Source organism: Mytilus edulis, chromosome 13 (assembly GCF_963676685.1).
Source record: "Mytilus edulis chromosome 13, xbMytEdul2.2, whole genome shotgun sequence".
Taxonomy (NCBI): Eukaryota; Metazoa; Mollusca; class Bivalvia; order Mytilida; family Mytilidae; genus Mytilus; species Mytilus edulis.
In genome coordinates, this window is record NC_092356.1 from 45,418,864 (window position 1) to 45,434,668 (window position 15,805).

The 15,805-nt window shown below is 31.3% G+C and overlaps 1 protein-coding gene across 1 annotated transcript; it reads left to right on the plus strand.

Annotated features, from left to right (window-relative positions):
* The first annotated feature begins 1,704 nt into the window (after positions 1-1,704).
* LOC139500769 (uncharacterized) lies at positions 1,705-15,499 on the plus strand. Its single transcript, XM_071289608.1, has 3 exons — positions 1,705-1,978; positions 13,918-14,095; positions 15,069-15,499. The coding sequence occupies exons 1-3, from the start codon at positions 1,844-1,846 to the stop codon at positions 15,128-15,130; spliced, it is 375 nt and encodes a 124-aa protein (XP_071145709.1). The 5' UTR covers positions 1,705-1,843; the 3' UTR covers positions 15,131-15,499.
* Positions 15,500-15,805: the final 306 nt, after the last annotated feature.

The window sequence follows — 15,805 nt, forward strand, 5'->3', positions numbered from 1 at the left end:
CACCCTGGGGGCAACATAGGGTATTCAACTTTACAGATGCGTCCGTACAATACGTTAATGAGTCAACCACCCAAAGACACAAAATTATACTTAAAGTTACTAAAAAATACACCTTGAGGGCAACATAGGGTATTCAACTTTACAGATGCGTCCGTACAATACGTTAATGAGTCAACAACCCAAAGACACAAAATTATACTTAAAGTTACTAAAAAATACACCTTGAGGGCAACATAGGGTATTCAATATTACAGATGCTCCATACAATACGGCAATGAGTCCAAAGACACAAATAGTTATAGTAACTAAAATACCCATTGAGAGCAACATGGCAGTATTCAACATTAAAGATGTGTCCATACGTCAAGCACTAAACTGTCTTGAACAAGTTAAAGATATACAAAAGCTATCAGACTTAAGATTTGCCATCGAAGTCAACATAACACATAACAAAAACAGCAAACTCCGGACAGTGATCGTTTCCGTTCCGGAACTTTTTTCCCTTACTCCAGAGTAGTATTCGGGCCCGTATGCGGATCGGAACTGGAACTGCCGGGGAGTTTGCAAAAACAGTACGAAATGACATAAAACAACCATTGGAGAGGTTCCGGCCACGGGACAAATATATATATATGAAATTGAATATGTAACAAAAAAGGATATGGGTACATATTCTTAAAAGGTCAGAAAAAGGGCTTACAGAATAGCGAAAATGAGCCAAAACAATAGAAAAATAGACAAACAAAAATTAGAAATTAAAGAAAAATTGTCATAATAAATCCGACCATCCAAACCTTTTCAAATGACATAATTATCCATAAGAATATTTTTTATATTAAATATTCATACAATAACAATTTGGTAAAAGTATTTTATATATAGGTTTGTTATAATGTATGAATAATTTTTTTTATCTCATATGCAGAAATGAGTAAAAAAACAACTGTAGCAAAACGAAAACAAAAACATAGCGTGTGCCTGTTGAAAAAATCAAACATTAGAAATCCATGATTGTTAAATTTCTACGAAGACCGCGTACAAAAACAATATTGATACCAGTAGAAGGGCCGAAAATTATTACAATAATTGAAAGGTTAAATAATTACAGATACTTTGAACAGATTACTATATACATTTTTTGAACGAACATATTTAGATTCTTCTAATTTATAAAAAAAAATAATTGACGTGTGCTTATAACGTTGAATTTAAACAAGTACTAATATCAAATATAAGTCAAATGTTCTATGAAGGATAAGATAAAGCAATGATTAAAATATGAAATCAATTGTGTAGCCATAAATAAATTACTTGTATATCGAATTGCCTTTAGCTTGATGCTACTAATTTTAAAATCTCTCAACACACTTTTTCATTTTAACTATGAAATGTACATATTTGAAATTGACAGCTTCATTTCTTTGATATATTCATAGAAAAGGATTGATTCGTGTAGGTCCCGAATGCCATAAATCACGATTTTACTTGAAAAACAATTATTTTGAAATAATAAAACAAGCGATAACGATGTATTAATTGTCATCTAGAATTATCTTACATCTGTCTAATTATCAAGGGAGATAATTCATGCCGTACGTCAAAATTAATAAGGTGACAATTGATAGGCTGAAATAATTGTCAACGAATTGGATCTATGTGATTTGGGAATATTAAAAACGTCAGTGATTGAGCGGAAAATTGTGATAGAGAAGTACCGTGGGCTTGAGGCGTATATATAAAACGTGGAAAATTAATTCTTATCTTTATTAAGAACTAGCAGGGAAAGAACAGCAACGTTAGATAAACTTTATTTAGTTTTTACTACAGTTAAATTGTTTTAGTTATGTCTGAGAAATTAGCTCAAGTTTTTCTTATTGTTTTTACATCTATGTTCGTGTTCACGTTGACTGTTTGTAAGGCAGCACCAATGGGAGACTACATTCAAGACACAGAAGAATTGACGAATTCGGCTTCAGCGGTAGGTCAACATTTATTATTATTTACAGAAAACCTTTTCTTCCTTGGTTACATCCTTAATGATGTTGTAATGTACTCTCGCAGTTGAGTATTTCTGGTTTGATGAACCATAATTTAACAGCAATTTTACTGAATTTATAGCAGAATTCATCTAATATTAATTTTTTTATGGACAGATAGTATTTCGTTTGATTTATTATTCATATAACAAATATACTTACTCTAGTAAAATATTTTGTAATGCTTTTGCAGTTAAGTAATGTTAGTTTGGTGAACCATTTAATAACAGCAATTTTACTGAATTTCAATAGCAGTATTCATATACTATTCATCTTTCATGGACATATAGTATTTCGTTTGATTTATTATTTATAACAAACAAAAAACATACTGTCTCCTTTGGTAACATCCGTAAAATACTGTGTAATGTACTTTAGCAGTAAAGTAATTCGGGTTACATTAACCGTAGTTAATTAATTAATCATGAACAGCAATTTTACTGAGTTTATAGCAGAATGCAACTAGCATCCAACTTGTATGGACAGATAGTATTTCTTTTCATGTTGATAAATTGTTTGATAAACAATTTTTTTTTTTAAAGTTGTTTCAGATGTGAAGTGCAAAATATAGTTTCTTTAATTTGTAATAATAATTATTATTAAAACAAATAGATACAATATTGCTTAAACCATTAATGCTCATGAATGTAACATTAATCTTTTTTTTTTTTTTTACTTTGTTAAAATAAGTACTTAGTAAATAGATAAAAAATATTAGCTCTAACCCCCACCCATCAAAACAAAACATCGATGGACGACTCCTAACCAATACATTCTCTAATTGTGCTTACTTTATAACATTCACTTAAAATCTTATATTGTAGCATTTTATTGAAATGTCTGAAATTATAAAATTGGTTTTGACTTTTGTAAACATGGGGGATTTCTTTTTTTTTGTGTGTTTTATTTAAAAGTGGCGTGGGGTATTTGTGAGAGGATATAGGTCTTTGGCAAGTTGTTGTTTCTTATGGGTGTTAGGTATCAAAGTATTTAATTCACAACAGACCAATATCATATAATTGTTTTTATATTAGTCAACTACAGTTTTCCTACATAATCATTTTTAAATAATAAAATTAAAGAACACTGTTGTGATGACAGTCTATACAATAAAAGAGGGACGAAAGATACCAGAGGGGACAGTCAAACTCATAAATCGAAATTAACTGACAAAGCCATGGCTAAAACCGTAATTTCGTTTTTTAAAATTCAACGGGATCGTTTGATTTCATTTAGTTTGAATCGACTGTTTTCTTTTTCTGGCAAATCTAAGTTAGTCTTTGTCTTGGCTCATGCAGTATGAACTAGACTACGCGTATTCTAATATTGGTGGTTGACATCACGATTTTTTTATATAATATGATTTGTCTCATTGATGATTTGAATAGACACGGACTTAAACCATTATTAGGCATCAGTGTTTCCTCTTTCAAAATGGTAGTGAACATTTATTTCAATGTTCTTTGAAGTGATTACATGCCCCGCCACATTATTTATGCATGTGCCTGTCCCAAGTCAGGAACCTGTAATTCAGTGGTTGTCGTTTGTTTATGTGTTACATATTTGTTTTTCGTTCATTTTTTTTACATAAATAATGCCGTTAGTTTTCTCGTTTGAATTGTTTTACATTGTCTTATCGGAGCCTTTTATAGCTGACTATGCGGTATGGGCTTTGCTCATTGTTGAAGGCCGTACAGTGACCTATAGTTGTTAATGTCTGTGTCATTTTGGTCTTTTGTGAATAGTTGTCTCATTGGCAATTATACCACATCTTCTTTTTTATATCATATAGTTTCTTTGTTCTATTCTACTATGAACGTTTGTGCTGGTTTTTTTTATAATGAAAAATTAGTAAAGCGGTCTTGAGTTGCTAGCGTAAACTTTGAAAAAAACTTACATTTATAACATATTTAGAACATGTAATATGTCATGCATGTATTTATTACATACTCAGAGATATCATGTCATTTGACCACACGTTTTCTTATCCTGTTTTATAAAAAATAATAAACTTATATCCCATTTCCTGAAACACTGATAATTCATACTGTCTATCAATTTAGATAATTCAAATATAAGAATGAATTGGGCACGATTTTGTGTTCCTGAATTTTTATCTAAATAAAAAATCAAATGCATTCTTTGTGCGGTTGGTGGGGATATATCCATCCCTCAAGCTTTGGTTTTTAATCAAGACACATGCATTTAAATTTTACTTATTTTGAAACTTATTTTTGATATAATGTGTTATACGGTTAAACGTACAGTTTGTTGTATTGTATGCCTTTTCCGGAATTGGCCCGATCATAGTTTAATGCCTGAACCAAATCCATTATTCGATTCGTCTTAATTTCCTACATATTACCAAATTTGCATAGGTGGTCTCGAGTGTGGGAGGTCTTGAGTTCATACTGTAGACATTAAAATTGATATTTGTTGCTTCTTCGAATTCTTGGAATTTATAATATATAATATTTTGTATAATTACCATGGTAAACAGTTTCCTCTCCTGAGCGTGAAAACCAAACATGTAACTAATCACTCACGAACCACAATCAAACTTTTAATTATAATCCGATAGCACGCAGTGAACGTTCTTTTATAATGTTATTAATGACTTTTGAGAAATGCATTTAGACATTTCTTGAAATTAAATGCGTGAAATAATTATAAATTCCTCATTTAAAATTTGAAACAATAGCAATCATTACATGTTTGTTGCAGGTTTTTGGCATTTGAACTGGTAATGTTAACTTTATATATACGGATTAAATTAAAGTCATAGCGATACTTTACGATTATAGCAAATAATCATATGGATTTTTAAGAACTAACATTTCCTCGAAACATTTTTATTATTTTGTAGAATTTTAATTGCCATATTTTGTAGCACTATTTCTATGACGTTTTGAAAAAAAATATATATCCTAGAATTGAAAGTTCATATGCACTTGTATTTTTTTCAAAGTTCAAAATATATGGCTGTGCGGCATATTTTCAACGTTTATATGCCCTGTACTTCTAATAGTTTTAACTTACACTACCCCTCTACCCCTACCTCTACCTTGACTTTAAATTTAAATATGAGTGATATCGCGGCATATGCCTATTTACTGGTCACATTCCCAAGTTATGGCTCTACGAGATGAAACAATGATATATAACTGGGAACCAGTACGTTAACAAAATTAATTATCTATGCATATTATATATGGCGTGGTTTGAGAAACATTTGTATTTACAAAGTGCAACCTACATGTATAGTCCCTTTAGATGTCACAAACCAACCCAAACCGACCTTTCATTCTGAAAAAAAAAACTAGTCTCAAGACATGACCGAATAAATCCCTCATGTACGATTTATCTTGATAAGTTCGTAGTACACACCAAACTAATTCGAATATAACCTATATAATTTTATTTTAAATGGTAGGCGATCATTCATATGTTCATTTCACTGACGGTTACAACGGCGTAAGAGATTTCAATTATCGTAAAAGTTTGATAAACATTATTTCCACTGCGCCAATAAATGTCTGTATGACACTTCATTTTACTTAGAAAATACATTAAATATTGAAGGAGTGGTAAATGATATATGAGCTCAGAGTTATAAAATAAAGTTAAAATTTATTGTTCATTCTTCTGGACACCAATTATGGTAATGTGTATGTATGCTTGTTCTAGGAATGTCTATGCTTATGGGATATACAATGAATATAAAGGCGTAGTAGCTATGTTTAGTAGTTGTCGTTTGTTGATTTGGTTCATAAGTGTTTCTCGTTTCTTGTTTTTATATAATACAGTCCGCCAAAAGTTAAGCACCACCGAAATATAACTGGCAATATTTTTTTAACTATTGCAAAAAAAAAATATTAATGTTTGGTGTTATGAATTACCTTTAACATACACTAAAAAAATTCATTACGACCAAAAAGATTGCACTCCGATAAAGCAGTCAACCAACCTTTTATCAAAGGTCATATGTGCGTTTATAAATACACTGTTTCTCCAGGTGGTCGTGTAAGTGTTCGTACATTGGTCCGTCGACTTTATAGAGGCAAACGAAGAGCACGACGTGGTGTATAGAGACCTGTACCTTCAAGCAGGCACTCTACCGTCAGGTTTAAATGGGATAATGAACATCTATGGTTGAACATAAGAACCTGACAAAACACTCATTGGTCAGATGGGAGTCAGTTTCCTTTACTGCCAGAAGACGCATAATACGAATTTCGCAGGGGAAAAAAACGGCCTATGACCAAAAACAATATTTGCACAAGGACTGCATGCATTGCTGGTTGTGTTCCAGTACGGGGTTGCTTCTTATACCGTTATAAGCTGGGTATGCATATTCTGCAGGGTAACATAAACGGACAGACATACAGAGATTTGGTGCCTTAACATATTGTAGTCCGTCATTTTAGTAATCCCCCACTTGCGTCAACATTGTCAAGACACTTGTACCTGAATGACAACGCTATACCACGCAGGGCAAGAATTTTAACCGAGTCCAAAGAGCAACCAGCCATTTACACTAATTTTTGGCCTTCCTTGACTCCATGCATGAACCCTATCAAACATGTCTGAGATGCCATTGTCGGAAATCTCAATCGCAGAGATTCACCTTTACAAAAGTTTGTCGATTTAAAAGTGGCATTTGTTGTTTAATGCAACAGATTTCCTCAACTAAAGTTTTGAAGGCTTGTACCGAGAAAGATAGGTCGTGTTATGAAACTGTACCGGAAATGAGGTTGTTACACATGCTATTGACTCAAATATTGACATTAAATTTGCCAAACATACCAAAGATTATGTGTAGAAAATTTTAATGGTATTAAGTGATTAATTGTTGTAAAAAAATAAAATCACAGTGAAACTTAAATTCCATTTCTTAATTGTGTAATTTACACTATTTCTATGAACGAAAAACCTATATGCATAGAACCTTCATAAGTGACCAAAATTATATTTGTGGTTTGTTTATGGTATACATTAGCAAAATTGCTATATAATTGTTTTCTATTTTTCGAGGAACAATTGATTTTTTAAATTTGAAAAAAAATCGATGCAATAAAAGTAGGTGGTGCTTAACTTTTGGCGGACTGTATAGATAAGACCGTTGCTTTTCTCATTTGAATGGTTTTTCACTAGTAATTTATAGCTTGCTGTTCGGTGTGAGCCAAGACGCCATGTTGAAAACCGTACTTTGACCTATAATGGTTTACTTTTATAAATTGTGACTTGGATGGCGAGTTGTCTCATTGGCACTCATACCACATCTTTTTACATTTATGTAGCTAATCTGTTTTGAGGTTTCTCGTGAACAACTACTGTGATCTCGTTCAATGGTCGTGTGTTGCACAAAATTTACTAAACCCATCAGTTAACACATTATTTTGCTGTTTTTTTTAAATAAAAATTTGAGTTTTCTTTGTGTGGCTAATTCTGATTTTAAATCCAAATTCACAATGTCGAGGCCGTACGGTGACCTATAATTGCTCATATCCACTTCATTTGAACTCGGGTGGATATTTGTCTCATCGGCAATCATACATGTAACTTTTATTTACAGGTAGAAGAGTCTATCCCCTTAGTGTTACTGTGAAACAAGATATAACGTAAACGTAAACGTCATAAGACTATAACACAAATACGGAAGCGTATAAGAACCATCCTTTTTTTATTTTATTTTTTAAATCGTCGACTTTTATTTTGCAATTTCCAACTCTAATCTTGGAATTATCAACATTGATCTGGAAATCATTAACATTCAACTTGGAAATTACAACTTCAATTATCTGACCCAACAACAATTTTACATTGCTAAGAACTGTATTCTTGTTGACATTTTTCTATCCTCCTCTTTAAATTATTTGATAATTATATTTCATTGTTAACAACATTAATCATATGCCCGTTGCACTTATAATCGAAAAAAGACTTGTTTAATTTTGACATATGTTCAAGATTTATAAGATTTTAATCTGTGTATAGGATTAACTCGTCTTTTATTTCTTCAATTGACATTCATATAAGTAGTAACCTTATCCTGGTATAGAAAATAATATATATTCAATCTATTTCAAGATTCACTGATAATGCATACTGGCTATCAATTAAGATATGTATGAAATGTAATATCTTCATTTAATATAACAATGAATGGACATGATTTTGTTTTCCACAACTCTTAACCATAATCGAAAATCAATTGCAGTCCTTCTTAAGTATTATCTATAGGTGTTGAAGTGAATCACAAACTATGTATATTTTCATATTAGATCAGATTTACGAAGGCGTGATTAAGGGTCCATAATCGTTATTTTTGTTATATTATACTAACAAAATGCAAACACCTAAAATTCGAATGATACAACTTGGACTCAACTCTGGCAAATTTATTATAAAAAAACCTCTTGGCCGCAGAAAATAAAAAGAGAGGTGGTGACTGAGTTAAGATTTGAATGATATATATATATATTGTAATATATATATATAAGAAAATTATTAAAAGATAATAACGGTTTCAATGCATCACTTTTTTACTAGTACTTTCACTGCTTCCGCAGATCTTCAGGTAATTTGACTTGTATATAAATAAAATTGATTGACGTTAAGGTAGATGGGGTGTCTAAATTATAATCCATAGAATCTTTTAATAATTTGCCAAAATGTAGTTCATATCCTGCTTGTTTAAAAACATTAATAAAAAGAATGGGTCACCGGACTTATTTTCACGCTACAGGTTGTTCAAAATTGTCAAGATTTTGTATAGATTATGCATGGAAAACCCATTTTTACGCCATAAAACGCAAACCACACCATAGAATTTTGAGATAAAAATGAGAAGATAGCTTCAATATTATGCTTTCAGATAAGAAAAAGAAAAAATGGGGTCACCGGACTCGTTTTCTTCCTACATGTAAAAATGGGTAAATTCCTAACACATTCTATTGTAAAAGTAACACTATCTGGATTATCTGCCCTTGCATTTGAGTTGCCTCCCCTTATTTGACAAAGTTGAAAAAAAATGAATCAAGCAAAAGAATTCTTATTTTTGTAAAATACAATCATAAATATGATCAAACATGGCATTTTCTATATTATAATGAAAATTCTTACACATGAATTACCTACTACTCTAAAAATTTGCACATTTCATCAAAGATCTAGACCTTGTTTTCTAGTATTTCAAAATCCAAGATGGAGGAAGACACCCTATCTACCTTAACAATAGGATGAAGTTAACAAATACAAGGGAGACTACTAATGTCATTTTAACACTTTAAAATGTTATGTTAAAATTAGAATATCATTTATCATTTAATCCTGGGTTGAGAATGTTTATGAATAATTCTTCTTATATATACATATATATATAATGACTTCCGGTCCCATGGGGCAATGTTAAGATGCCATAATAATGGTCATCTGAATGTGTTATATATTTATATATATATATAACTTTGACCTTACTCTGGCAAAAGTATTTATAAAACTCTTGACCGCATAATATAATGAGATATGGCAAGATTGTCAATTAGAAAGTCACGAGTATTCATATCAGAATGATTTCGTTCTTATTATTGTGCTAAGGCAGCAACCATTTGATTTTCTGGGGGGGGGGGGGTGGGTGTTTCCAGTTTTTGGAGAAAAAAATAATTTGTTTTTGATTTTGAGAAAAAAAAAAATGTTTGTTTCACCCTCAGCTGCCACTATATGTAATGCTAAAATTGAAAGAAAAAAATTGTTTTCGACTTGTCGCGAAAAAATAGATTGTACAGAAAAAAAAACATAGACCCCCCCCCCCCCCCCCCCCCCCCCCCCCCCGAAAATCAAACGGTTGCTGCCTAACAAATAACACTCCAAAAGTGAGTTTCGTGATTGAATCCGTATACAATGCAGAATGTCGAACATGATTTTTGTATTTTAAGAATAAAACCAATCCCCCGCAAATATCACACTTGCTGAGTATTTAAACGTCTGTTTGATTTCAATAAAGATATCGACACACTCCCCCTTATCTGTTAATTTAATTCGATAATTTAAACGAAGAGAAGTCAACCTCGATTTGGCAGGCAGTCAATCTGACAATGTCGTTAAGTTTATTACAAACGACATGAAACACCAAGCGTGGAAAATAATGCAGAACGAATGATAAATATGTCATGACTCTAAATCGCACACTAGTCGTACTCTTGCAATCATAGTATTATACAAAGCATATATTAACAACTATAAACATTAACGTGTAAGGTAAATATACGTTAGGTGTGAACAGCCAGGTCGCTGATCAAATCACATTCAGATGACCATTATCATGGCATCTTAACATTGCCCCATGGGACCAGAAGTCATTATTCGTTTATAAACAGCTATCAAGTATACATTTTCTACCAACATTTATCCATTATCTGTGGTTCTTGTTTGGGGGGGAAAGTGACATTCACATTCGTGATGTGTTTCTTTTTATTATTAAATTATACCGCAACAACACTTATAAAAGTACGTTACAAGTGTCGCTGAAGAGTCAAGTCAATCTATATGTTCCTAACGAATCAAATGAAGGCAGCCACACGTTTATTAAATTCTGCCTCGCCCTGCTCGTCCGATTATAAAGTATTTATCTTATCTTTATCCAATTGGCTATGCATAAGAAAACACAGACATACAGGAATGGTTGCTCGAAGTTACTTCTTATTTACTCTTGACGCAATTTTTATTATAATTTGTTGTACCATGAAAGTATTGACAATAATAGTTCTATGATTGTACCAACTTCTACTTAAAAAATTACTTTATGTATAAATTTAAAATCTGACAAACTCCATCCTTACTTTGATCTATGCTTTGGTCATCTTCGATACCGATTTGAGTATTGAACCATAGATGTAATACATGGGTATTACATCAGATCTATGGTTGAACATTACATGTATATAGAATCAAAGAACAACTGTCACAAAAAGCACCAAGATGTGTGTCGTACACCACGAATGGCACCTAACAACAAAAATACTGACTGTTGTATAACTATATATGTTTATGGATTCTCTGATATATAATCATTTTAACAACAAACCGGAGAAACTTAATTTATTTCACATGAAATTTAATGTGAATTGTTGTACCTTTGAAAGTAAATAAATCACCACAACAGTAATGTAAACAGCCTCATTAGTCAGTAGCTTGTGGCAGCATGCTTTCACAGAATGTTAAATTTTGTGGGCTAAATCACAGATTAAGTTATATCAAATATCAGTTTATTATCTTAGTATTCCATGCTTTTAGTAAAAGCTAGTGATAATCAGAAATGAGTCATCTTTTAGAAGTCATAAGATGACTAACAGTAAATGAAATCAGAAAAAGCATGTACATTTTGTATTAGAATTTTCCTTTTTCTAATAAGTAAGATGAAAATTGTTGTGGACTTTAGCGGTGTTGTAGACTTCAGAGGAATTGTGGACTTTAACGGTACCACAATCACAATAATGATTAATGTTGATCTGTTTTAAATACATTAAATTTTGATCATCAAATGAAACATTTTCACACAACATATTAAAAAATCAAACATGTTATACAAAAGAATTGCACAAAAAGGTGTTTTCACTCCAAATCTTTTTTTCTATGAAATTTTTACATATGTATGCATTATTATCTTTATTTTGAAAGATGTTACAGTGTTTATTAAGCAAAAGGCAAAACTAAAATTTCGAATATAATGCATGTAATTGAATATATAAAACTTCAAATCGTTTAGAAATATAACATAGTTTTCCTGACTAGAAATGATATTACAATGTCGGATGGGATTTTTTTTAAACAGTGAAAATACACACACTTGAGATAACCGTGTTGTAAAAGGTCAGCTGATTGGATGTTTTGCGTGGAGTTACATGTACCTGCTGTATGAATTTCTGTTTTAATTTCGTATTGTTTAAAATCTATTTTACAACTTATTTGTGTACATTTTTTCAAGGGCTGTGTGTCTCAATACTGAGATAATTTGCCTCCCTTTAAAATAATTATAACAACGAGCATTTTTTTGCCTTCTGTATGTGCATTTTGTAAAAGTACACCTCACACACACTGTTTGCTATATGCATTGTTTTAAATCACAAAACTTACAAAAACAACTAGTTTTTTATAGGCACTTTTATAAGTTTATCAATTTTATTTTTATCTTTTTAAAGTTCAAGTAAAAATACCACACTCATCCTTTATGATGTCGAAAAAATATTGCAGTAATTATATTTAGATACATTTCATCAATAAAAGGGAGTATAATTGATTCCCATAGGAATTCCACATCAACTTATCTTAGTGCCTACGACAAAAGACAAAAGAAGCCATTGTATTTCAATTATTGTCTCGTAAAAACATGCTGTAGTTGTTTGATATCTCAGCTAAGCAATTATCTAAGGACTAGCTTTAAATTTAGATCACTGAATACTCCGTAAAACTAGAAATATTGTCATCATCCCGGGGGACACTGCGTCAATCATTGCCGAGGATTTTATGTAGTTTCATTTATGATAAATCTCAGATGGGACACCTTTGGTGGTAGATTAATTGTAAAAACAATGCTCGTGACGAGATTGATTTAATGGCAAATACCTAGCCGGAATGTTCTTAATTTCCTCTCGGAAATCATAAGTCGAAGTAACCACAGAAAAACCTAACCTTTTCTGGATGATTATAGTCATTACTTTCATTGGATTCACAAGATTTGGTTACTAGATTTGCAAAATACAACTACCAAGTTGTGACACGAGCACTTTATAAAATCATAGTTGATTGAATTTATTTCAACGGTGATTTAGAAGTGTCAATGGAACAACTACTTATCATATACTACACTGCCTGTGAAAAAATACCTACTGAAAGTTGATTATCTAATAAAAAAATCAAGTCAACAAAATGGTGTCTTGGTCCGTTGAAATCTATATTAGACAGAAATATTTCATTGTACTCTAAGGATAGACGATTTAGGGAGCTACCATTTGATTTTTATGGGGGGGCTAGGATGAAAAATTTTGTCCTGCATTTTTTTTTTAGTTGTAATCTCTGTCCTGCCTTTTTTTTTTGCAAAGTGTCTCATCGTGTCTTTTTTTTTACTCAAAACTCCTGTCCTGCCTATTTTTTTCAAATTTCATCCTAGCCCCCCCCCCCCCCCCCCCCCCCATAAAAATCAAATGGTAGCTCCCTTAGCTCAACGAACAATAGAAATTTGCAAAATCTCAGTGTGCAGATTCAGATTCAAGATTTAATATTTTATATGCAACAAACACTGAAAAGAACATACAATGCATTGTTGTACATTTGTGAGGGCCCTCATGGGGTTTTTGATTATGTGATTACTTTTTTTAATGATTATTTGATTATTAAGCCAAATATTTCATGATTATTTGATTACCTAGGACTGTATTTTTAGTTTATGATTATTTGATTACTAAAGATAAGCAAATATTTAATGATTATGTGATTATATTGGCAAAAAAATAGTGATTATGTGATTACTAGGACCCCCCCCCCCCATGAGGGGCCTCACGAGTTGGCAATCATATCACATCTTCTTTTATATGTATATGTCAATCAAACAAGAACAACAAATTCTATCAATCAATTGAAATTCTGGATGAATTTTAAGCATACAAACTTATTAATGATATCAGACTTCAAATTTATATATGCTATTATTTATTTAAGGGTGTCATGTGACATGTAATGAAATACCAGTATCATGGAACTCATTGTATAATAAAGTCAACCATTGTTTGTTACCTCTTCTTATGGGTCATTTCATTTATCATAATATTAAAGCTTAATATACATGTAATTAAATATTTATTCTTTTGACTTTTATTTGTTTTAGAATTTGATGTTATCACCCCAATACAGAGAAGCAATTTTACGTAATTTGATGTCAGATCAAGTAAACCAATCGTCAGAAAATGACAGTGTCCCATACAGTAGCGAAAATCTTAAGAGATCAAGTTTCAGAAGAATGATGTCGGCAGCTAAACGAATGGCATTGGCTAGATCTAGCAGGGGTTAGTATGTAACATGAACGTGGCTACGTACTTTTACATCCCGCACAACCAAGCGGTCTCTATACAATGTACTTGGGTCAATATTTCGTACGATTGATAAATCTAAGTTCACATTTTAACTGTCGGGGTTCTAATCTATGAAATTTCAAAGCGTCAACTTATTGCATAGCAATTTTTAAATTTAAATTCTGTAACTCATTAATTTTGAAAATCTGACATTGCAATTTTTTACACTAGGCATTTGTCATAATGCCTACCTTTTTACTTCAGTACTTCACTATTTAAAACTTCATCTTGACGTGAATCGCTTTAAAAACTGGTCTTTTTGAGTAAATGACGATATATTTCATACAGAAGTAGATGAATTGGGCAGAGTATATCATATTTAAAGTATTTTAATACTAGATGTATTTGCTTGATGTGACTATAATTCGCAGTTAAACTGAAAAAAATATAAGTGAAATATATGCCAAGCAGACAACAACAAAAAGACAGAAAATATACTATAACTTAAATACAATGTGTAATTTCTATTCTTCATTCCTTTTTAAGATGACGTACAAGCATTATGTTGTCTGCTCGATGGTCGGGTTGTTGTCTCTTTGGCACATCCCCCATTTTCATTCTCAATTTTATTATGAAAGAATTAATGAATTAATCATGTTAAATGTAGATGTTAATTTCTGTGCCATTTTGGCCTCTTGCGGAAAGTTGTCTCATTATCAATGATAACACATCTTCTAATTTAAAAAGATATTTTATCGATGCCCTTAAAACTATTAAACATGTATATACATGTGGTTAATACTGCGAGCATCCTTATTTGTTTTTTTTAATAGTTAATTGATTTTTTCTATACAAATTTTTCGTTGATTTTATTTTTTGAACTTTTATACATCTTAAGTTGAATTTAATTAAAGCTATTATTGCATATATACATTTGTTTTAATTTTCTTCTTTTTTTTAATTCCAGGAGGTGTCGCTCTTTGCTTGTGGAAAGTTTGCCCAGCTGGTCCATGGTTGTCAAGACAATAAGACAACAACAGAAAATATCATCGTTTCAATTACGCCCATAACAGTCCGATATTAAAAAAATGTAGTATGGGATTTGAAAAGCAATAAATCAAATTTGACATTTTGAAAGAATCAAATTATAAATCCACATACTATCAAATACAGAAGCCTCCCATTGCATTTTTTTGTTTACATGTGTATATTGAATTTTGCCTTATGATCTACGAGATCTCGTTAACATACTGTTATTTAATTTCCCAATTGGAATGAGTATGTTTACCACTCTTTAAGACGAAGCGCGGGAAAAGTTTAATTTTAAGATGATATCTCTCTGTGATAGTCTATAGAGAATGACACCATGATTTTGCTAAATAAATTAATTTACTATAAGTTACTCATTCATGATTCTTATACATTTACCTTGAAAAGCAAATCTATCTATCTATATATATATATATATATATATGCATATACCCGAACGAGCATTACATTGTATGTCTGATCAAAATGATATCAGAAAGATTCAGTAGAATGAAGCAGTCCATTGGTGGAAATAAAAAAAAATTAAAAAAATCCAAGAAAGCGGAAATATAATAAAAAATGGCAAAAAAAAGTAATATACAAATTAAAGAATACAATCGAAAAGCTTTAAAAACCCATAAAAAGAAACAAACATAAATATTTAAAACACACAAA